Consider the following 22,355-nt stretch of genomic DNA (forward strand, 5'->3'; position numbering starts at 1 on the left):
ACGATAGCTGTTATTAAAACAAACATTTAAACTCCTCTCAGATGCAAAAGCCAGCAGTTCTCAGACACAAGAACAGTTAGCCAGGTCAGCTCATCTTTCCAATTGTCCATCCTGCCCTGGAGTGAAAAGGTAAGTAATGATGCAGAGAACAGAAAGCTGCTGTTTGGATCAATATGCACACATTGTTGCATTATGCTTCAGGACTGTCTGAGCCTAAGTGTATGATGGCACAGAAAGAGAGGCAGGAGAATAAGACTGGTTTTTCTGCAGAAAGATAAATATCCTCTTTCCAGCCAGTACTGGGCCAGGACAGCTCTATGTGAAGTCTGCAGGCTGAGTCCTTGTCAGGGCTATAGAGGACAGAGGACATTCAGCTGCTACTTTTCCAAGGCAGAACAACTATGTGCTATTTCCACACAGTTCCTCTTTGTGGCTCAGCTCTAAACATGACAAAGATGCATACAGATTTCCTTTGGAAGGCAGCAAAAAGGTACCTGCAGGCCTGGTGTGCCTTCCTCCCTTCAAGCCAAGGACCTACATTATAGGTTTCCTCTTACCCCGTGTTTGTCCATCTGCAAAACAATCTTCTGCAGCTGAGAAATTTCAGTGGCAGCTGAACTCCACTTGTACAGCTCGATTATCCCAATCACTTCCTCCTTGGAGATCTCCTTCTCCAGCACAATGCCATTGTCTTCTGGAAAGGCAAGAAAAAGAGGAAGAGAAGTCAACAAGATGAATGTTGCTTCCATGACGCTGGAAGGCAAAGCAAACAGGCCCACGCGAGATTCAGGAACAGCCTACATCTACTTTTTTGACTGGAACACATATGTCCTTGTTATCCAACAAAAGAGGGATAAAGAAAATTAGCGTGTAGGGTCAGCAAGCATGTCTCAGCTTTTAAAATACCAAGGAGCCTGATGTGTTAGCCTTGTAGATTTTCTGCCACCTGCAAGCTAACTAGCAAAGCAAACAACCAAACACTGGTTGCTGCCTCTTGGCCTTTGGCTGCCCAACACAGCTGGAGAAGTAAATGTTAACTAATGCCTTTCACTGCACCCTTCAAAGTGGGTACCTGAAGGATCAGGATGAGGAATGGTTCTGTAACTAATAATGCCTGGCTCCTACTGACATGACACCACACGTTTGGATCTTCTGGCACCTAAGAAAGATCAGATGAGCTAATCGCAGCCATTCCTGTGACAGGGCCTTCACTGCATCTTTCTGCAAGGAAGATCCTCTGGCATATCAAAGTGCAGTAACTATACCTTCTCTGCAGAAAATTGTAAAGAATCAAGATTAGTTTACACAAAGTTTGAAAAGTCTGGGTGTAAATCACTTGAGAATAGCAGGGAGGGCCTTCAAGAAATTAATACGTTGATGGTACCTAAATTAGCAGGCCTTGAAGCTACAGATGCACAGCTCAGGGGACAAAGGACAGTGAGGAAGCGATGACTCACAGAGGTGCGACAGGATGGAGAGACCAGTCACAGCCTGTTCTTAAAAGGTACAAAAAGGTGCATCCAAACACAGTGTATGGTCACCAGTCTAAGTACAACTGGGAGACAGAGAGGACTAGATAGGCAGCGTTCCTTGTTCTGCATGCAGGGCAGGGAGAAGTGATGGCCAGAACAGAAAGCTCAGATAGAAATGTACAAAAAGATAAGAATGAGCTTAGGAATTCAGGCTTTAAAAAATAATAATAAAAAAAAAAATCTGGTCTTTGCTGGTCAATTGATTCTTTCCTCCAGACATAAATATAGAATCATAGAATGGTTTGGGTTGGAAGGGACCTCAAGCATCATGAATCTGCAAACTCCCTGCCACATGCAGGGCCACCAGCCTCCACATTTAATACCAGACCAGGCTGCCCAGGGACCCATCCAACCTGACCTTGAACATTTCCAGGGACAGGGCATCCACAGCCTCTCTGGGCCGCTGTTCCAGTACCTCACCACTCTCTTGGTAAAGAACTTAAAACATAAGACACCAGAGAGAAGATGCAATGTTTGGGTCAGCCAGTCCTCAGTTCTAACCTTCTGAATCTTGGTTCTTCCGAGTGTAGTTCATGCGGAAGACAAAAGCCTCCAGAATAAATGCCACAATGATTGTCATCACCACCTGGGAGAGGACATGAACACAAGAGATCAGGAGGCTGCTGCTGGGGGATTCTTGCAGTCCAATTCAACAACAGAAAGCTGAGCATTTTGGTCTGTGCTTCAGCTCCTGGTGCTCCAAGATGGACACATCCCAATTCACACATCTGCCTGAAAGTCAGTTGATAAACCACAAACGGGCCAGAAAAAGGCTGTGCTGCTCTCAGCTTTACCCCAGGCCCAGGTTGTGCAGCATCAACTTTGTCAATGCTCATAAATGTAACTTCCTGCAAGTGATGTGGGCTCACACCTTTTTCTGGAAGACATTACACAGAGAAACAAAGCTGTGCTCACTTAGGGATGGAAGCTCCCTCTGTAATATGGTAAAAGCTGCTTCCCCTCAGCCCCAATTTGATACAGGAAACATCTTCGGAAACTTACCATGGTCACAATATAGAAGATCATGAAATACAGGCGGCTCCAGTGGGTGGTTTCAGATGTCACCCCTTCCTAGAGAAGACAGGAAAAAAGTCACCAGTATGCATAAGAAGGGAGAGCTTGTTGATAACTGCTTGCTAACAGAAGTAAGGCAGCATGAATTCCGTCCATCTATCTCATACTTGTGGCTCCACAGCTAACACCAGAGGCTGCCTGCACAATGCTCAGTGCCCCAACTGGGTCTTGCAGGTAATCCATCTCTAAAGGCAAAATGAGATTATCCTATATGCAAAACCACTGAACACTGAAGGCCTGTGGCTGTATGAACCACTGCTACTATAAGAATACAGCCTGGACAGCAGGGTGATAAATTGGAATATAGTGTGACTTCGCTTGTCCAGATTGCAAAATTCAGCCTGAGGGCTACTCAAGTTCAAGAAGAAATCATGTCAGGTGGCATGTCACAGAGCTCAAATATCAGCCGGGGATTAAAAGGAACAATCGCATGACCACAGCAAGTGACAGTGTTGGGACTAATCCTGCCATCTCCAAGTGCAAGGGGAAGAAAGCAGTGGTGGCATGAAAGATCAAGCTCAACTGGCAAGAGACTGTGCTGTTTGTAGCTGAGGTTTACTTACCATGATTATGTACCAATCATTGACGACTGTCAACTCAAACAGTGTAACTGCATACAAGTAAGAAAAAAATAAAGACAGTTGCTTTATCCAACCTGACCTGCTCTAGGATTTCTAAATAAGGGACTTGACAGGGAAGACTGAAGCAAGATACCAAGTTTCAACACAGCCAGCAATTCCAGATACAGAATGCAGGCCCTCATCACTGCAATTTGTCATCCTCCCACTGATGACAAAAGGGAGTAGACACATAGAAACAGGAACATGGCTTAATCTGTATTTCTTCAGAGTCAGAAACAGACCTGACCCTCTTCCAACAGAGTATGGAGAGCTCTGAAATTCCCAGGAGATAAATATCTCTGCTCACACATTAAGAAAAATTGTTAAAAATAATCACCGTATTCAAATTATTCTTTATCAGTCAGTTTAAATAAATATATTAGCATTACTGCTAGCTCTACAGAAGGGCAGTAAGCTGAAGCCCTCCTTAAACATTTCTGGAAATCTGGTCTGCTTACCAGTCAGAATAGATGTGCTTGCTTCACATTGGCTTTTAAGAGATGTGTCTTGACTTTGTTGCAAAGCAAGCAGGCTATTACTCAGCTGACATTGTCCAGAAGAGAAGGATGCTGTTGGAGGTGTGCTAGGACAACTCTTAGAGAGTACCAGGTCTACATGAGCATTGCAGTGCTGCTATCCAGCTCTGCAGGAACGCAGAAGCACCAGGGAACAATCTTTGCTAGAATAAACTGTCCTTACCAAAGCTGTTCAAAATGTTGTCAAAGTTGTTGAGATAGTAATAGCCTTCTTCCACAACTGTCTTGTTACCAACTGTGTGGTTCACCCAGCGGTACGAATCCGCCACGGTGCTTGTGCTGGTTGAAGAAGACAAAGAATGAGAAGAGAGCAGCAACATCTCAGGGTTACAAACACAGAAGCTTAGAAGGTGGTGAGCTGGGTGGCAGTTTCTATCTCTTGGCTAACACTTGTTAGCTAAGCCCTCAGAGCTTAGCACAAACCACAGAGAGTCTTTCTAATCATTCAGCAAACACTAGACCAGAGAACCCGAATGTTTTTGTCTCCTTGGCTCACATCTTCAAAGATTAGCATTTCTGCATGGTCTGCCATCACTTACGATACAAAGGGCACAGGACAGCTTGGCTTCTAAGATGAGGTGAATTCAAGGTGAATTTATTATGTAGAAAGTTGGGTCCAATATGTAATATATGGCAGAGCAGCTCCAGTGCAACAGAAATGAAAATCTCAACTTTGCTCTACAGCAGAAATTAAAAGCATTCCTACAAAGCTACAATAGCAGAAAGAAGTTCTCCCAGTACATCTAGATGAGGAGCAATACAGATCTCATTAAAACTAGTCAGATCTTTCCTTTCCAAAAGCAATGTAAAAGCCATTTCATCCAATCTTACCACAAGAAGCGAAGCATGTCACATAGATTTTCCCAGCACATTGCCTTAGCTACAAAGCCTCACTCAGACACATTTTCGGGCCCTTTCCCCCTAGGAAGACAGGGCTGCCAGAAGCATTACTACTAGCTTAGCACCAAACCCATTGCAGACAGGGATGGATTTGCAGCACTCACTTGCAGCAGTTCGGGTAGACCACACCAGCAAAGAATTCCATGCCAACGATGGCAAAGCAATAGTAGAAGATCAGCAGGGTTAAACCTAGGCTGGAGGCAAAAAACCACAAATACCATAACACTGAAAAGTTACTAAGGCAGGGAAAATACAAAGTCACAGTCTGGTTGCTGTGGAAGGAATTTCCAAGGGATAGCAAGCGGAACTGAAAAACCACACACCACCCTCTTTGCCAGCATCACCCTGCTGTTCTTTGTGCGTTCATTCAGAAGGTCTTTGGACAAGGAACTTTCCACTCACTCAAGGCAGAAACGTTCTAAGAAATTATAGAACAGCCTGGATTTCTTCCCAGTCTGTATTTTTTCTGCTAGAAAAACTATGGAGAGAAGTTTGTTTAATTAGAAAACCAACACACTGGTTCTGCCCTCTCCACATCCTCGATTCTGGGACAGTGCCAAGAACAATGCTCTCTACCTAAAATGCTCTGCCCAGATCTGCTCCAAGAAAATAACATCCAAAGATGCCCCACTCAAACACCAAGCTCCTTCTGCCCCCCCCCCCCCCCATTTCACAATAATGCTCTGAAGTGCCTGTGTGAAGGACAAGGAAACACCTGGGATTGAGCGCATTCCTGCCGATATTCCTCACAAATAGGCCTCCTTTCACCAGAGTCAGGGGGCAGAAAAGTAAAACACCAACTCTTACTTATCTTTATAGAAGCAGGGGGTGTCCCAGAATAGCTTCCCATCACAAATTGCTCCAAAAAAAAAAAAAAAAAAAAAAAACCAAAAAACAACAACAGCCCTAGACACTAAACTTCACCCTTCCTTTTTCCAGTTTAAGAGTGTCAATCAGTACCTGGCCATCCTAGGGAACAGCTCAAACATCGTGTCCAGGACATTCCTGTAGCGTTTCTTCAATTTAAAGAGTCTGAAAGGAGACATCAGAAGTTACCTATGCACTGCAACTTCTCCAGAGCTGTCGGGAATATTAAAAAGAATATCACAGCTCTCTGAACCTCCCAGGTTAACAAACAGGGAAGGTTTTCTGACACCAAATCCACAGGATCTCTACTTATTCTAGTGATCTCTAGTGATCTGCTTACTGAATAACATTCTGCTGTTTCACCTGAATGCCTCCAACACATCCAGGTAGGTGCCTACAGGATTAGCAACTCTCAAGGAAAGGCCCACATCTTCTTATGCAGCACGATCCAAAGATTTTTAAATTATTGTTATTATTTAGGAAAAAAAGTCTCAACTAATCCTGTGTACAGAGTCAGGACTCAATATTCCTTTTCCCAGACGCAAACTTCCCTGAGTTTACTCTGTGACTGAGAAAAAACTGATGAAGCCACAGTGTGCCTGCTAATTTCAAATTTGGCAGTGCCATCAGCCTTTATGGAGAAGCTAAGCTGCCAAACGTGGGCTTTGGCAAGGGACAGCATTTCATCCCCCTACTTGAGCATCAAAGTGTTCTTTAAATCCTCACTGAAGGGCTAAACTGCATTAACTTGCCTTTAACAAAGCAATACTTTGCTTCTCAAATGCCTTCCACCTATGACTTTGCGACTCTCTGAGTGGCCTGCAATGTTGAACAGACCTTAAAACAAGAGGGTTAATCAGACCCACTTTAGTGAGCAGCAGAGGTTACAAGCCTCAGCCTCGCTTATGGTGAAATGCAGCCAGAGCAGGGTTGTACTTCACCCCAGAAAGCAGTATCCTTTGAAAACTGTAATTTCAGGTAATTCAATGGAAATTATTAAATTGGCTCAGACTGTCTCACCATGGCAGAGGAGCTTTTCTCTGAACAGCATCAGACAATTCAGAGGAGGTGTAAGAACCCCATGAAGGCAGACATAGAATAATCTGCCCCCGGTAAATCCCTTGATCTCTATTAGAGATCAGCTTAAGCTCCAAAGCACGGGATTTCATATCCCATCCCAAGTTTTTGTTATCATTCATTTTGATAACGCTGGCTAATCTCATTACTCTACATGATTTGCGTTTGCCATGGTCACGTACCCACAGAGCAATCCTTGCCCTCTCCTGGGTAGGAGCTCAGTCCCCAGCTGAAATGATGGAAAACATGCCATTTTCCTCCCCACCTGTTCTTTGTGCTCCCTGTCTCACCTCAGCAGCTGAAGAGGTCGCAAGACAACAATGAAGTAGAATGGCTCCATGTTGAACGCCAGTGCCATCAGCCCCAGGAATGCAAAGAGGGTGACCGAGAAGTCAAAGCTGGAAATGAAAAAAAAGAACAAAAGTAAGAGCAATGATAGGTTCCTAGTATTTCAGCAGAGAGGAGGCTTTTGGTGCTGCTTCACCCCAGCAGGATGCACAAGGCTACAAGCAGAAGCCTGCACTTGCTTCCTGTTAGAAGTCAGTCTTTCTAACGCAGCAATTTTTATCGCCTCTCAAAACATTACTGTGCACTCACAGATTCCAGCCTGAGGACAGGTACTCGACGGGCCCCAGTCCAGTGGTTTTCAGGAGCAGCTCCACACCATAGACTGTAAAACAATTTGAGAGCCATGCACAGAAATAAGCAGCATTATACAGAGGGCTTATACAAAAGCTTGCACTTTGCACAGGTGAGCAGTCTTTTGAGCAGAGGAATGCTGAACACTGGTTTCACAGCCACCCAACGGCCATCCTTACTCTTGGTGAGATGAAAAGGACAACAGTTTCCCTCCAAAACAACACATGAGTGGCCTACAAAGCAGTTAGCTTGGGTAACACACTATAAATGCTGAGGCTCTCATACATAAGGCCAGAATGTTGTGCCAGAATTCAGTTTTGCTTGTGCACTTCCTTTTATCCCATGATAAAACACCCAGCACGTGGATGCTACAGGTAGCCTAGGCTTGGCCTGCAGAAAGAGATCTCAGAGAGGAATCATCTACTTTCCCCTCTGTCCTGCAGCATCCTGTGAGTGTGTTCTCTGGGAATCTGTCTATTCCCTCACTCCATTCTCAACTCATTATTTAATGACACAGTCACATCGGGAGGCATCAGCTTACTTGTGAGGAAGACGATGTAGCTCCATGGGACATTTCTGGAGAAGAAATTCCCTCCTGCAAGACACAAGAAAAACTTTTTCTAGCTCTCCCTTTATTCAATCACCCAGCATCATAGCCAAGAAATGAGCTGCAAGGTTTCCTACCTTGCAGCATGAAGGTTTCAACAAGAATCCAAATTCCATTCACAGCCACCACAGTATCTGAAAAACAAAGTAAAAATCCACTACAAAAACACTCCTGGATCACAGGATAACTACTTCCTAGGCTAACAAAAAGATTACAATATAGGCCATGTGGGAGGGACAGTATTTCCAATTCAACTAACTGACTTTGTAGCTTGGAAGAGTCACAAAACTCAGACTTTTGTCTCCAGAAGGAAAGAAAACAAACCAAACCAGCGATCTGAATCACACTCAGTCATTTTGTTCCCAAGATTATTTTATACATAGGTATAGCAGAACGTATAGCAGGCGTGGCAGAACGTTTCAGCTTCATCTTAGTTCTGCATCCAGATCTTGAGAACCACCGTATCACCAGCAGCACAGGACAGAGGAAGTGCTCCAAGCAGTGCTAGGCCCCAGTCATCTTGGCTCTATCACTGCTTCACACCATTCAAACCTAGGCTCTGAAGGTGCAGGATTTTACCTTTTCACTCAGATCTCCACACACCCCTACTCTTACCTTTTGTTTAGCATCTCAATTTACAAAAATCTCTCCCCTCTGATGCTCAAAAACAGCCAACAAATTACTGAGCAGGAAGAGACTGTTTAGGCCACTAGAAGCAGCACCATGATTAAGCACTCCTCCTCAAGAGGAGCAGAGAATCATTCTCCCTGGCAGTTCAGTTCCCAAGCAATCTCTTCAGCGGCAATGGTGCATGAACCTTCTGAAAAGCAAACAGGCCAACTGGCAAGGCAGTTCCTCATCCAGCACACTTCAGTTGTAAGATAAAAACCTCAAGGCTTACGAAAGCTAACCACCAACGTATCTAAATGCAACAAGCCAACTCCTACGCAGTGAGATCATGAGTGTATCTTGAAACGGTGAAACCTGAGCCTCTCCAGAAGACTCAACACCGTGAGAGCTGCAAATTCAAGCTGCAGTATGGTCGGTACAAGCACACATTCCATCCCTCTTCGTCCAAACTCCGGAATTCATACAGGAATGGCAGCTCAGCCCACAGCCAGGCCCCACATGCCACATCCTTGGAGAGCCTAGCACAGACAGCACCCCTAAGCCATGCAATCAAGGGAGCATCGCTTGCTGCTGCTACTCACACATGGTGTATTGGAATAGACGGGAATTCACAAGGATGTTGATGCCTGCAGGAAGGAAAGTATGACAAAATAAATGTTTAGGCAGTCTTTATATCTTACACACAACTTCCTCTGTCTTCTTTGAAATATTTCTCATACCAACCCTCAGCACAAAATTTAAGAGGATTAGTAGATTAGAAACTTTTTGGGACCAATCTGAAATTTCGTTAGGAATTTTAGTGGCAATTAACTCAGTATCCTTAACCCAGCAGATGCCTTCTCCCCACCCCTATACACTAGTTCTGTGATGTGGACAGAGGTAAAAACAACTGATGAAGAACAGCCCACCTTTACAACAACACATGCTGTCAAGAAAGAGTAAATGCCAAGATAGGTAGGACGTTTATGGCAGCTGTACATTTGAATCAAGATGCTGTTGTCTGTTTCCCTCCAGCATACAACACGAAAACAAAATTACAAATAAGGACTTATTTCTGAATGGCTACATGCAATCAGGAAACTTGGGGCACGGAAGATAAACGACACTTGCAAGGCAGATTACACAGCCAGGCATTTTAGATCTTCCCCATCCTGAGCAGCTGCACTTGATCTGTATGAGCACTGCATTCACACTGCGGGACTAGGAAGCCTAGCAGCTTCTGTGAAAACAGAAGTCCCACTCCACAGTCTCTGCTCTGAGTTGCTACATGGGATATGAAGAAACAAACTGTAAATTCTGCTAGACTCAGCAACCATAAATCCCCTGCTTTGAAAAACCTCTATGCTGATAAAAGAAAACAGCCCTCCATGACTTCACACAGGGTTTAGTTCACTACTGCCAACTACCTTATTCTACATAAAGCAAGGAAGCTCTTTCAGAGCATCTTTTCTTGGTATAGAAATACTTTTCTTATTATTTCAACACATGCTGTCATTTAAACACAGCTTGTTACCTTTAAAAATAAGGAATGCTGTCCGTGGAAGGTCGTCAAACCAGTGCTCACGATTTCGTTTTGCCTGGAAGCACAAGAGCCACAACCGAAATAAACCAATGCTACCTCCACCCGGAAAACACGCAGTGATGGAGACACACCTTATCCCTACCATCTGCTTTTCAATTGTCTTTCCTTCTTACCCACCTTCTCTTAAATCACTGACCTCCTTTGCTCTCCTTTCCCCATGCAATTCCCCTATTCTCCACCCAATACATACTTACCTTCCATTTCAAGCTAACAACTTCATAGAAATTGTAAAAATCTTTCAGACTGCAAAATAGAAAGAAACATCTGATCAGAGCCTTGGAGTTGATTAAATCCTTAATCATCCTTGTCAGGCATTGTCAGTAGAGAGTCTCTGGAAACTGCAAACTCCTTATTAGAACTGCAGCCACAGCTGATAACCCAACAATGACCTCTCCCTGGTCTGGCCAGAGGTTACTGGCTGACAATACTCAGAATGGCTTGCAATGCTACCTTCTTCTGTAAGACCTAAAGCCCGCAGAGGAAACTGACAGCTAACTCTGGAACTCTACCACTGAGGAAAGACCTCAGGCTTAGACTGCAAGCTCCAAGGGACAGAGATTGCACTATTCTCCATGAAGAAATCTTGGACTGCCTTAACTACCTGCATAACCCTTTTCTAACACATTTCAAAATGTTCTTTTCAATGTAAGAAAAAGTGAAAAGGGACACAAAAACAAAAACCCTACCTGAGTAAAGGAGTATTGCCTTGATTCAGTGCTTTAAAAGTGAGATATCGCTCCCGGCTGCACATCCGAGGCTTGTAAAACCGCAATAGCCCTTCAAAATGCCTGAAGGAAATTCCAGGTGGCCCCTAGGAAAACAAAAAGGAATGCTGTGGTAGGGACATCAGACAGAAACACACTAGCATATTCAATTACTGCTCTGGATTTGTTTTAAGCAGGGTTTCTGTATTACTGCAGGATGCTATGATAACTGACCCCCAAAGCACCAGAAGCTATTTATTTTAACCTGCTGACTACCCCAGAACACAGAAAGCTCTCCTAGCAGTCAGTTCTTCCAGTTCATGCAGAGCTGTTCTCTGTTGCCCCCATCCTTAGGAGCTGTTCAACCAGACATGCCAAGCAAAGTTCAACCACTCTTCTTGGGAAATCAGATGTCCTAACAGGTCCCTATTACTGACACCTTTTTCAGACTACAAGCCTGTATGGGAACTGCTGAATCATGGCCTGAACCTCTGATTGACCACCTGAGGCGAGCACTGAGTCAGCCCTGGGAGCACAGTGATGGCGATTCAGCTGCGCTGCCTGAAGGGGTGGAGCCTGGCTGCACCTCTCCCAGACCATTGAAGAGCTGGCTGCCAGTGGGGAAGGGTTTCTGCTGCAGATCTGTCCTTTGGAGATCTACAGTGAACCCAGGACAAGGGTAAGCCCTCTATCCTCTTTCTAGTATAATAACCTGCTTAGTCAAACTCTCTTGGTTATTTCATAATTATAACATCTGTACATTCATTGATTATACAAGCTCTTCCTCAGAAATCCTCAATACAACCAATATGCTCTAAACATGAATCAATTTACTGGAGAAAAGAGAGTTATTCTTGAGCCTGACTTCTTTTCCCACTCCGTAAGTTAAACAAGAAACCAACTCCCTCCCAAAGCACTCTGCCCCCCTAAAGAATTGTTAGTAGATGAATTAGTTCTGTCTGTACTCCATTTATTCATGCAGCAGCTAGCAGCTGGGCTGTGCCTCCACATGTATTACATCCCCTCCTCTAAGCTCTGGTGCTCAGCAGGCAAGTCCCCAGGTCACCCACAGGAAGAACTCAATGACCACATGCGCTCCAGGACAAAGTTCTCTCATTTTACTGAGGTACCTCCATGGCCCTGTGTGGGGGCTGGCATTCAAATTCCTTTTCTCCAGAGGCTGACCTCCCCACCTGCCACAGCACAGGCTGCTCTCAGCCTCCCTGCAGCACGCTGTACCTGCTTGGTGATGAGCAAGCGGTAGGCATGCTGGATGGCTGTGCGCTTGTGCAGCAGCAAGGACTTAAACTTCCTCTTCTCAATGTCATTGAAAGTGTCAAACACAACAGCAAGAAGCTGCAGAGAGAAGACAAGAGCGGTTTGTTCATTACTCTTTGCAGCAATTTGAGTCAGTGCTTCTCAAACAGGCAGGAGCGTTCAGTCTAGAGTGGCATTGCCTGCAAGAGGACTCCTACAGAGTGCTGCGTTGGCTGAAGCAGAACAGAGATAGTGAGGTGTCACTGATCATAAGGGCAAAGAGCACATCACATATGTGATAATAATTCTTTTTTTTTTTTCTTTTCTTATTTTTCAGGGAGGGCCTGGTCTCTTAACTACTCACACTTGTTTTCCATAGCTAAGGCTAAACCTCATGTATTCTAACAGAAAGCAATATGAAAAGGTTTGCTAAAATGCCCTTGTGTCTTCCTGGTTTTGAGGGCTGCTGTCACGACTCATCCCTGACACAGAAGTTCCGGCATACATGTCAAATCCATCTAGTACGGCAATGGTGAAATCCAAGCCTCTTCCAGACATCAAAATCATCTCCCTTGGGTTGCAGAATTCCTCAACAACTTTGAAAAGCCCTTTTTCACTTCCCACATTATCACCTGAGCTGGTTTCAGCCCTGCTCTGGATGGTTCAAGAAGCAGAAGTACAGCAGCCACTCTCACACTGCATATGTCAGCACTCTTCAAATCCTGCCATCCTTAGCAATTTCACCGCTTTCAAACTGATTTAAAAGGGATTTCAGCAAAGTCCAAATATTAAAAAGCCATTTTACAATGAATAATTAAGACAGGAAAGGACAATACACTTTGTACAACTGAGTATGTCACTCCTAACACGATATTAATGTGAAGAAAGCTGAAAGATACTCAATATCATTCTGCTTGCTGTGATTTAGTTCATTTCCTTATGGTCAAATATCAGAAGGCTTCTATCTGTAGATAAATTGCCATTTTTGGAATTATTCTGCCAAAGGGTCTCAGATTATTATACAGCGCTTTTGGGAACAGGAAAGACTCTGTTGGGCAGTGAACTCCAAATTTGGGCAGAGAAGTCAAAGGCTGTAAGTGGGTACTCACCAAGTTCATAATGAAGTACAACTCAATGGAGAGATACACTATGAAGAAGACACACGACCAAGGGTTCCGAGCATAAGATGGCATCATCACATCAGGGAAGCTGTATCCAAAAGACAAGTTGAAGCACTGGAATGCTATGTTTCCACTACATAGTTAACAGGTTGTGTGTGCACCCACATTCATGGACTTGCACTTTTTTGCAAATCACAGCTGCTTATGGCACTGGCAGTAAGCAGCAAGAACACGGAGGCACAGTACAAAGAAAAGGAAAAAGCAAATTTCCTGTAAATCCTGAAAAAACAAAGAAAGATTTGTGGCATGGCTAAGGGTTGTAACACGTAGCAGTGACAGCAATATAGCCCTGCTATAAGGAGAACTACAGAGTGACAACCTAAGATATACTGTCTTTTGCTAATTTTGTAATCCTCAGAGCTCTCCCTAACAGCAGGTCAGTATTTGCTCACTGTTGTTATCCCCTTTTTACTAGATAGGGGAAGTGAAGCAGAGGAATAAGAAGTTACTTCACAACAATAAACTGCTATCTAACAAAGGAGTACAAAACAGAAACTTTCTCTCCTTGGACCAGGGCCCAATCTTGCCCTTGTTGCCCTCACAATGATGAACAGGCCTGAGTGGCCTAGAGATAACTCTGCATTTGGGGTCACAGCATCCTTAAACAAAATACCAGTCCTTCCCATGCAGGCTAACCCAGGAAAATCTCTCTCATGCAGAGGGAAGTGGTTACATTTGCAGACAGCATTTCTGCAAACAAAGGCTCAACTCAGCTAGGATTTCTTTTGGGATAAAAGGAAAGATGCTTTTCTAGCTCCAAACTTACTTTGAAGTGGTCAAAAGTACAAAGAGATTCACGAGGCTGTTCTCCAAGGTATTGAAGTACTGAAAGAAAAAACACTCGTGATAAAATGCAAGCAGAATTTCACAGTGACATTTCATTCAAAAACAAACTATAAAACCAACACTTCAATACAATCACTTCTACAGTTCCCTCATACTCCCAGTAGGAGGGTACTTTAGCACTGGTCCTTTTTAAAGGTTCCCAAAAGGTGCCATACGAAGGCTTAAAACAATTAAAAGCTAATCTACACATTTTGTAGTAATTACACCCAGTAAGTTACAGACTTATAGCACAGCAGCAACAAGTGGACTGGTGGACTTTGACAACCACTGTCCAGAAAAGTCAATCTTTCACCCAGATCCCTCCCTTCCCTGGGGACAGGAGCAAGTGGCTTGTTTGACTGAATTAAGATACAAGGAACAATTACGTGAAAGCTCCCTTGGGGCTCTGAGGAAGCTTCCTCAGAGTACTGTCTTCCTTCCCAGCAGGTGTCAACCCTGGGTAAAACTGCCAGCTGCCTTGTCACACATAGCCTCTGCACTTCTTTTTATTGCTAGCACCAGCTAACGTCTGCCCTCCCCGTTCACCATTTAGAAATAAGCCACATCTATACGGTAATACTTGATTCTTGAACTAGACAAGATAGCACTTCAGCTCCCATTCAAAGACTCAGTGGCACTCACGGGATCCGAGTGATTTGGAGAAAACAAGTAAAAACCTACAGAAACAGAAGAGAGAAGAAGAGAGAGAAGAAACATGGAGTCTGTTTAGTTTCAAGCGAAAGCAAGGTATCTCTGCTCACAAAGACCAAAATCACACCAAGGACCAGAAAGCCATTCTCCTGCATCATGGAGCACAGAATATCATAGAATGGCTTGGGTTAGGAGGAGCCTTAAAGACCATCAAGTTCCAAACCCCATGCTGTGGGAAGGAGGTTGCCATCCACTAGATCAGATGGCCCAGGAACCATCAGCCTGACCTTGAATGCCTCCAGGGATGGGACATCCACGGCTTCTCTGTGCAGCCTGTTCCTGTGCCTTGCCACCCTCTCTGTAAAAAACATCTTCCTAACATCTAACCTCAGCCTTGCCTGTTTTAGTTTAAGACCATTCCCCTTTGTTCTGTTACTATCAGACCATGTAAAAAGTTGGCTTCTCCTGTCTTAGATGAGCTCCGTTCAAGCACTGGAAAACCACGGTGAGGTCTCCCTGGAGTTTTTTCTTCTCCAGAATGAAAAAGCCAAGCTCCTTCAGACTTTCCTCATAGAAGAGGTGCTCTAGCTCCCCGGGACATTCATTATCCTCTTCTGGACCTGCTCCTATAGTTCTGCATTCTTCCTGTACTGGGGGCCCCAGGCCTGGATGCAATACTCCACATGGGCAGAGCATAAGAGGACAATCCCTTCCCTGCCCACTGCCACCCCTCTGTTGATGCAGCCCAGGCAGGCCTTCAAGGCTGCCAGAGCACACTGATGCACTTATCCAGCTTTTCCTCCACCAGAACCCCCAAGTCCTACCCAGCAGGGATGTTCTCCAGGAGTTCTCTCAGTCTGTACTTATCTGTACACTTATCTGGAATTTTAAGCTCAAAGAGGGAAGGTTTAGACTGGATGTGAAGGGAAAGTTCTTCACAGGGAGAGTGGTGAGGTGCTGGAACAGGCTGCCCAGAGAGGTTGTGAATCCCTGGAGGCATTCAAGACCAGGTTGAATTGGGTCCTGAGCAACCTGGTCTAGTACCAGATCTGGAGGTTGGCAGTCCTGACTGTGGCAGGGGGGTTGGAATTCGATGATCCTTGGGGTCCCTTCCAACCCAAGCTATTCTATGACTCTATGATTGCCCCAACTCAAGTGCAACACCCAGAAATTGGACTTGTTGAATGTCATTAAATTCCCATGAGCCCACTTTTAGAACCTGTCCCAGAATGCCCTGGTTGGCATCCCTTCCTTTGACTGTGTCAACTGCACCACTCAGCTTGGTGTCATCAGCAAACTTGTTGAGGGTGCACTCAATCCTGTCATCTGTGTCATGGATAAAGATGTTAAAGAGTATCAGTCCCAAGACAAGGGGGATACCACTCATGACCAGCCTCCATCTGGACACAGAACCACTGACCACAACCCTTTGGATGTGACCATCCAACCTACTCTGTGCCTTGGCTTCCCTGGTCCCATCCCTGAATATCCAGGAGGCAAAGAATCACAGAATGGCTTAGTTTGGAGGGAACCTTCAAGATCATTTAGTTCCAGTCTGTGGGCTGGGATGCCAACCACTAGATCAGGCTGCCCAGGATCCCATCCAGCCTGTCTTTGAATGCCTCCAGGGATGGAGTATCCACAGCTGGGCAACCTGTACTCTGCCCAGGCCACCCATCTCTGCTTCCACTGCCTGTACTTTTCCTTTTCCTTGATCAGCAGGTTCTTGCCTAGCCATGCTGTTTCCCACCTCTCCTGCTTGATTTCTTATGCAGGGGGTGGAGAGCTCTTGTGGTCTCAGAAAGGTGTCCATAAAGAACTGTCATCTCTATTCCATTCCTACGTCCCTGAAGACACTTTCCCAGGTGATCTCATTCTATAATTTCTTTAAAGAGCTGCAAGTTTGCTCTCCTGAAGTTCAGGGTCTTGACTCTACTCTTTGCCAGGCCCACTTTCCTCAAATATCTGGGAAGTCTTCTCCATATTTACTGAGACATATTAGCAAATGACATTTCATTGATCTTTTAGGAAAACAAATATTTTGAAGATAGGACTGTAACTGGTATGCTTCATGGAAGTCCAGACTAAACTTACTGAAGTTGACAGAGCATCAAAAACACATACTTCCATAAATACAACTCACCCAGGATGGCAAAGATCACCATGAAGAAAAGCAGAAGGAGAAGAATGTCAATAAATGGTGGGAGGGACTGAAAGATCTGACGCAGGTTTCTGGAAATGGAAAAAACATCAATAAACTAAAACTTGCATATTTTATCCTCTATTTGATAAAAAAAACAACAAAACACACTTGAGAATTACCTTCCTCCCACTCCTCCTCCAAGGATTAAAAATAGCAAGGTAGACTGACTCCAAGCTCCAAGCTGACCCCTTTACAGTCAGCTCAGGTACTGCAAGTGATGAGTACCACTGTCAGCTTTCTTTCTCCAGACTCAAGACATTACCTCTGTAATGCACTGAGCAGTTTAAAAGGCAAATGTAGGAGCCAGAGGCAAGGCATTCCCACTCACATGCTGTGCTCCATGAGGCAGCTTATGCTGATGAGGACAGCACACATCAGCTTGTGTTCTGCAACTGGAGCCAAAGTTACTACCTATGAAATTTCCCTATACAGGCAAGGCAGCAGGGACATTTCAATCTCAATTACAGAAGACTGCTGAGAACTGAACTGCTCATGAAAGACACCTCTCTTCCCCAAGCTGCCTGCCTGCCTGCAGGACCAGCATGCTTTTCCTTCACCACCTCCTCCACAAGAGCAGGGAACCCAGGGGTCTGACCGCTCACCTCCTGACTGCCCCGCAGTAGCGGCAGTCCACCAGGAAGATACAGCGCAGAGCTCTCGTTATGCGGACGTGCGAGGTCTGGCGCACCAACACCACGATGGCTTCTATGAACTGTACAAACAGCACACAAGTCTGCAAAAAAGGGGTTTAATGAGAGGCACAGCTGCAGTCTCCCTTGGGAAAGACAAAGCTCTCACTGATCACCCATTTCTTTAGGCACTTGCAAGGTGGGAACTGTCTCCAAGAGCTTGGAAACCTCACAAGAATCATTTGGCAGCTGAGACACATCTCTATGCTGCACTCCTACAGTAAAGGCCAACAGTTACTGTGGTTGCTTTGGTTCCCAAAGATGCTGACAGAGGATCACTGACAATCAATTAGATGACTGTCAGCAGCTTTGCTGATGATGCAAAGCTGAGTGAAGTGGCTGACCCACAGAACGCTGTGCTGCCATTCAACATGACCTGGACAGGCTGAGAGCTGGGGGGTAAGAGGAAAATGAGGTTCAACAAGGGCAATCGTAGGGCTCTTACACCTAGGGAGGAATAATCACACACAACAGTACAAGTTAGGGTTAGGGGCTGACCTGCTGGCAGGGAGCTCTGCAGACAAGGACCTGGGTGTCCTGGAGGCCAACAGGTTGGCTGTGAGCCAGCAGTGTGCCCTTGTGGCCAAGAAGGGCAATACCATGCACAGAGCATGGTTAGCAGGATGAGGGAGGTTCTCCCACCCCTCTGCTCTGCCCCAGGGAGGCCACACCTGGAGCACCGCATTCAGTTCTGGGCTCCTGGTTTGAAGCAGACAGGGAATTGCTGGAGAGAGGCCAGTGGAGGGCCACAAAGATGATGAGGGGCCTGTAACATCTCCTTTATGAGGAAAGGCTGAGACCTGGGGCTGTTCCGCCTGAAGAAGAGAAGGTTGAGAGGGGATCTTATAAACAATTATAAATTTCCTAAGGGAGAGTGTCAAGAGGATGGGGCCAGGCCCTTTTTGGTGGTGTCCTGCAGCAGGACAAGGAGTAATGGGCACAAACTAGAACACAGGAAGTTTCATCATGACTTGGACAGAGAGAAGTGACTCCAGTAGAACCTTGTAAGTTTAACAGAGCCAAGTGCGAGATATGCAGCTGGGTTGAGGCAATCCTCCCTACCGATACAAGCTGGGGAATGAAACAATGGAGCACAGCCCTGCTGGAAAGGACTTGGGGGTACTGGTGGATGGCAGCTGGACATGAGCCAGCACTGCGCCCTTGTAGCCCAGAAACCGACCGTATCCTGAGCTGCATCCAAAGCAGTGAGACCAGCAGGGCAAGGGAGGGGATCTGCCCCTCTGCTGTGTGCTGTGAGACCTCCGCTGCAGTGCTGCGTCCAGATGGGGACTGCTCAGTGCAGGAGAGACACGGAGCTCTTGGAGCACGGCCAGAGGGGCCACTAAAATGCTCCAAGGGATGGAACACCTCTCTGCAAGGACAGGCTGAGAGAGCTGGGGTGTGAGAACCTCAAGCCTGGGGCTCTGGGGAGATCTGAGAGAGGTCTTCATTTTCTAAGGGGGAGCTGCAGGAAAAAAGGGGACAGACCCTTCAGCGGGGTGACAGAACAAGGAGAAATGGTTTCAAAGTAAAAGAGGGTAGATTTAGATTGGATATGAGGAGAAAGTCTTTTGTGATGGGTGGCGAGGCACTGGCACAGGCTGCCGGATGTGGTGGAAGCCCCATCCCTGGAGACATTCAAGGACAGTCTGGGCCAGGCTTTGAGCAACCTGACCAAGCTGTAGATATCCACATTCATTGCAGAGGTGTTGGACCAGATGACCTTTAAAGGACCCTTTCAACTCTTAAGGATTCTATGATTCCATTTGAACATGAGAAAAAAGTTTTTTTTGAGGATGACAGAGCAGTGGAACAAACTACCCAAAGAGTTTGCGGAGTCTCCTTTTCTGGAGGTATTCAGAACCCACCTCGACACTTTCCTGTGCAACCTGCTGCAAGGAATCTGCTTTAGAAGGAATTGGACTAGACGATCTCCAGAGGTCCCTTCCAACCTTTATGATTCCACAGTTCTGTGAACTTACCTTCACCATAGTCCTCTTGTGTCTAATGAATGTGTGGAAGCCCAGCCATCTCATCTTCATTGAGAGCTCAAAGACTACCACCATTAATGCAAACAGCTCCAGGGTTGCATGGACCTGTTAAAATAAAGCAAAGCTTAAACCAGTGCTTTCAATTACAAGCACAGAGTCCATGCTTCTGCCTCTTCTTTCTCCAAGAAGCATGCAAATTTTTAGCTGAAGTGCACAAAATAGAGTTGCAGAGATAATTTGTGGTTGCAAATAACCACAGACTGTGTCCTGATCAGGCTCAGGAAAAACATGGGGGCTTCTGGCAGCAGGGAAGAACACCTTCTCTGTTGAAACATGCAAAATGTATCACAAATACATTTTTATATATATATATATACATGCATGTATATATTTATATACATATATACAATACAAAGAAATTTCTTACAACTTTCACTTTAGTCATAGCTCAAAACTCAAATGCTGTTATGCAGCTCTGACACATTTTGAGGAACATTTGGATCCAAAGGCTGTCAAACTCTTTTACACCTTGACACACGCTCAGGATGCCACTAGCAGCTCCAAAAGCAGATGTAGATTCTCTCTCCAGGAACAACAGTGCTCCTAGCACTGTGCGTGACAGTGGTACCTCGTGAAGCAGCTGTGGACCAATACTACACACCACAGCTTGTCCATTCCTTCTTGAAAACGGTATTTTTTGAGTGTTAGACATCAAACTTCAAGTTAAACACACATGTGTTAAAAACAGTTCTCACAACTGCAGGAGGAGGGGATGTGAGAAGGTTTAGCAACTTGTCCCAGGCTGAGAACCAGTGTGTTCTAGGAGCCTCCTATGTTCTAGCTTGCACCTACTGCCCCTTGTCGTATCACTGGATGTCAGTGAGAAGAGCCTGACTCCATCCTCCCAACACTCACCCTTTACATACTTACAACATTAATGAGGTCACCCCTCAGTCTCCTCCATGCTAAAGAAACCCAGATCCCTTAGCCTTTCCTCGTCAGGGAGATGCTCCACTTTATCATCTCTGTGTGGCTCTGAGCTGGACTCTCTCAAGCAGTCCCCCGTCCTTCTTGAACTGAGGGGCCCTGAACTGCACACAATATTCCAGATGTGGTCTCACAGGGCAGAGCAGAGGGGGAGGAGAACCTCTCTCGACCTGCTAACCACAGGCCTTTTAACACACCCCCGGATGCCATTGGCCTTCTTGGCTGCAAGACGGGCACAGTGCTTGCTCACGGTCATCCTGCTGTCCCCCAGGACCCCCAGGCCTCTTTCCCCTACACTGCTCACCAGCAGGTCAGTCCCCAACCTATACTGGTATCTGGGATTGCTCTTGTCCAGACTCTACACTTGCCCCTGTTACATTCCATTAAGCCACCCTAATCAAAACATACACACATTCCTAAGCTTTCTCAAGGAGAAAAAAAAAGAAAAAAAGGCTTCTAAATAGCTACAGAAGTTAAGATCTGCCACAAACTTGGTGACCTGAAAAGTATCACTTTCAAAGTTGGTCTGTGCACTTCAGATGAAAACAGAAAAAACAGGATGTTTTGTTGGCTGGCGTATCTGCTGTCAGCCATTTCGCAGAACAAGCCAGATGGTTCTCTTGCTACTGCTACCTTCTTCCTCTCCTTTTAAACTTTCTTTTACTCTTACCCATCCCTGCAAAACAAGCAGAATTCTACATTATGCCCCCAAAGTACTTACAAAGATGCCAAGACGGAGCATAGGAACAGCTGGTGCCTCGCAGAGAGACAGCAACAGAAGAAGCAGCGCTGCACTCAGCTCCATTAGGTAGAAAAGGTGATTGTGTGCAAAGAGGTAGGCAGCAAGTGCTTTGGCATTTTTGGGGTGTGTGAAGAATTTATCATTATTTTCTCCTTCCTAAGGCAGTAGGGATAAAAGAAAAGAGCAGCGTTAGTGACTCAGTACTATACCAGAGCTTTCTACCTAACTTTACGTAATTCCCAGAGTTTTCCCACTTCACAGCCTGACATTCGTCTGCTTACTAAACAACACTAAAGATGCACGGGGCATCCCCCTCCATTCATAAGCACATTTCAGCAATGAAACTCATCAATATCCACAAATCTCCATTTTGGAAACTCTCAAGTCTTTTCAAACACAAGCACAGCCCTGGAAGGCTTCATAAAGGCAGGCAAACTTCAGTCTACATCACAACACAAACACCGCACATAATTTACTTGCAACCACTTCCACACGTCTGCAGCCTTCTTTGATTAAGCTTCTCCAGGACAGAACACAAAAACACAAGATAAGCTCTAGAGCACATGGCTGACAGTTGCTCTGCTCCTTATCTTGCCCTTGTAGGATGCCTGCGTGAAAACAAGCTTCAGAACAGGCAGTAAAGGAATTTGAAAAGAGAGACAAACTCCACAAAAAAATTAACATGTATCTATGCTGATATGTCACTCCTTCTTAATAAGAGATGTTAATATGAAGGGGACAAATATTCCATCTGAACAAATTGTCTGCAGCTGATTTTAAATAGCTGCATTATCACTATTTTCACTTCTATGAAAAAACTTCTTTTGCTTAGAATTCAGAGCAAGTTTTTTCACGTAGAACCATCCAGCAGCTTGTTTCTTGAGCCAATGGTTCAAGCCAGGGGGCTTCTGTCACTTAAAGGAAACTTTCTGGCTCTTGAAAACTGTCCTAAGAGATCACTTTTTCACAGCTGAGATGTTTTTCAATCCTGAAGCGTCATAGAATGGCCTGGGTTGCAAAGGAGCACAGTGCTCATCCAGTTCCAACCCCCTGCTGTGTGC

At 45.3% G+C, this 22,355-nt stretch overlaps 1 protein-coding gene across 2 annotated transcripts in view; it reads right to left on the reverse strand.

Annotated features, from left to right (window-relative positions):
* The window catches only part of TPCN1 (two pore segment channel 1), a 48,428-nt gene that overhangs the window by 4,421 nt on the left and 21,652 nt on the right, over nucleotides 1–22,355 (reverse strand). For both annotated transcript variants that reach the window (XM_042891450.1, XM_042891451.1), the window contains exons 3-25: nucleotides 21,274–21,450; nucleotides 19,557–19,670; nucleotides 17,488–17,618; nucleotides 16,826–16,914; nucleotides 14,674–14,708; nucleotides 13,973–14,031; nucleotides 13,135–13,234; nucleotides 12,008–12,124; nucleotides 10,751–10,875; nucleotides 10,259–10,307; nucleotides 9,996–10,059; nucleotides 9,064–9,108; nucleotides 7,930–7,986; nucleotides 7,787–7,840; nucleotides 7,204–7,276; nucleotides 6,897–7,004; nucleotides 5,623–5,694; nucleotides 4,767–4,856; nucleotides 3,926–4,041; nucleotides 3,170–3,216; nucleotides 2,535–2,603; nucleotides 2,034–2,118; nucleotides 558–694 (exon numbers count right to left, since the gene is read on the reverse strand). In XM_042891450.1, the coding sequence (XP_042747384.1) occupies nucleotides 558–694; nucleotides 2,034–2,118; nucleotides 2,535–2,603; nucleotides 3,170–3,216; nucleotides 3,926–4,041; nucleotides 4,767–4,856; nucleotides 5,623–5,694; nucleotides 6,897–7,004; nucleotides 7,204–7,276; nucleotides 7,787–7,840; nucleotides 7,930–7,986; nucleotides 9,064–9,108; nucleotides 9,996–10,059; nucleotides 10,259–10,307; nucleotides 10,751–10,875; nucleotides 12,008–12,124; nucleotides 13,135–13,234; nucleotides 13,973–14,031; nucleotides 14,674–14,708; nucleotides 16,826–16,914; nucleotides 17,488–17,618; nucleotides 19,557–19,670; nucleotides 21,274–21,450 (2,013 nt within the window). The remainder of the gene's footprint in view (nucleotides 1–557; nucleotides 695–2,033; nucleotides 2,119–2,534; nucleotides 2,604–3,169; nucleotides 3,217–3,925; nucleotides 4,042–4,766; nucleotides 4,857–5,622; nucleotides 5,695–6,896; nucleotides 7,005–7,203; nucleotides 7,277–7,786; nucleotides 7,841–7,929; nucleotides 7,987–9,063; nucleotides 9,109–9,995; nucleotides 10,060–10,258; nucleotides 10,308–10,750; nucleotides 10,876–12,007; nucleotides 12,125–13,134; nucleotides 13,235–13,972; nucleotides 14,032–14,673; nucleotides 14,709–16,825; nucleotides 16,915–17,487; nucleotides 17,619–19,556; nucleotides 19,671–21,273; nucleotides 21,451–22,355) is intronic.

Source organism: Lagopus leucura, unplaced genomic scaffold (assembly GCF_019238085.1).
Source record: "Lagopus leucura isolate 7727_CA_CO unplaced genomic scaffold, USGS_WTPT01 133-12_obj-0_obj, whole genome shotgun sequence".
Classification (NCBI taxonomy): Eukaryota; Metazoa; Chordata; class Aves; order Galliformes; family Phasianidae; genus Lagopus; species Lagopus leucura.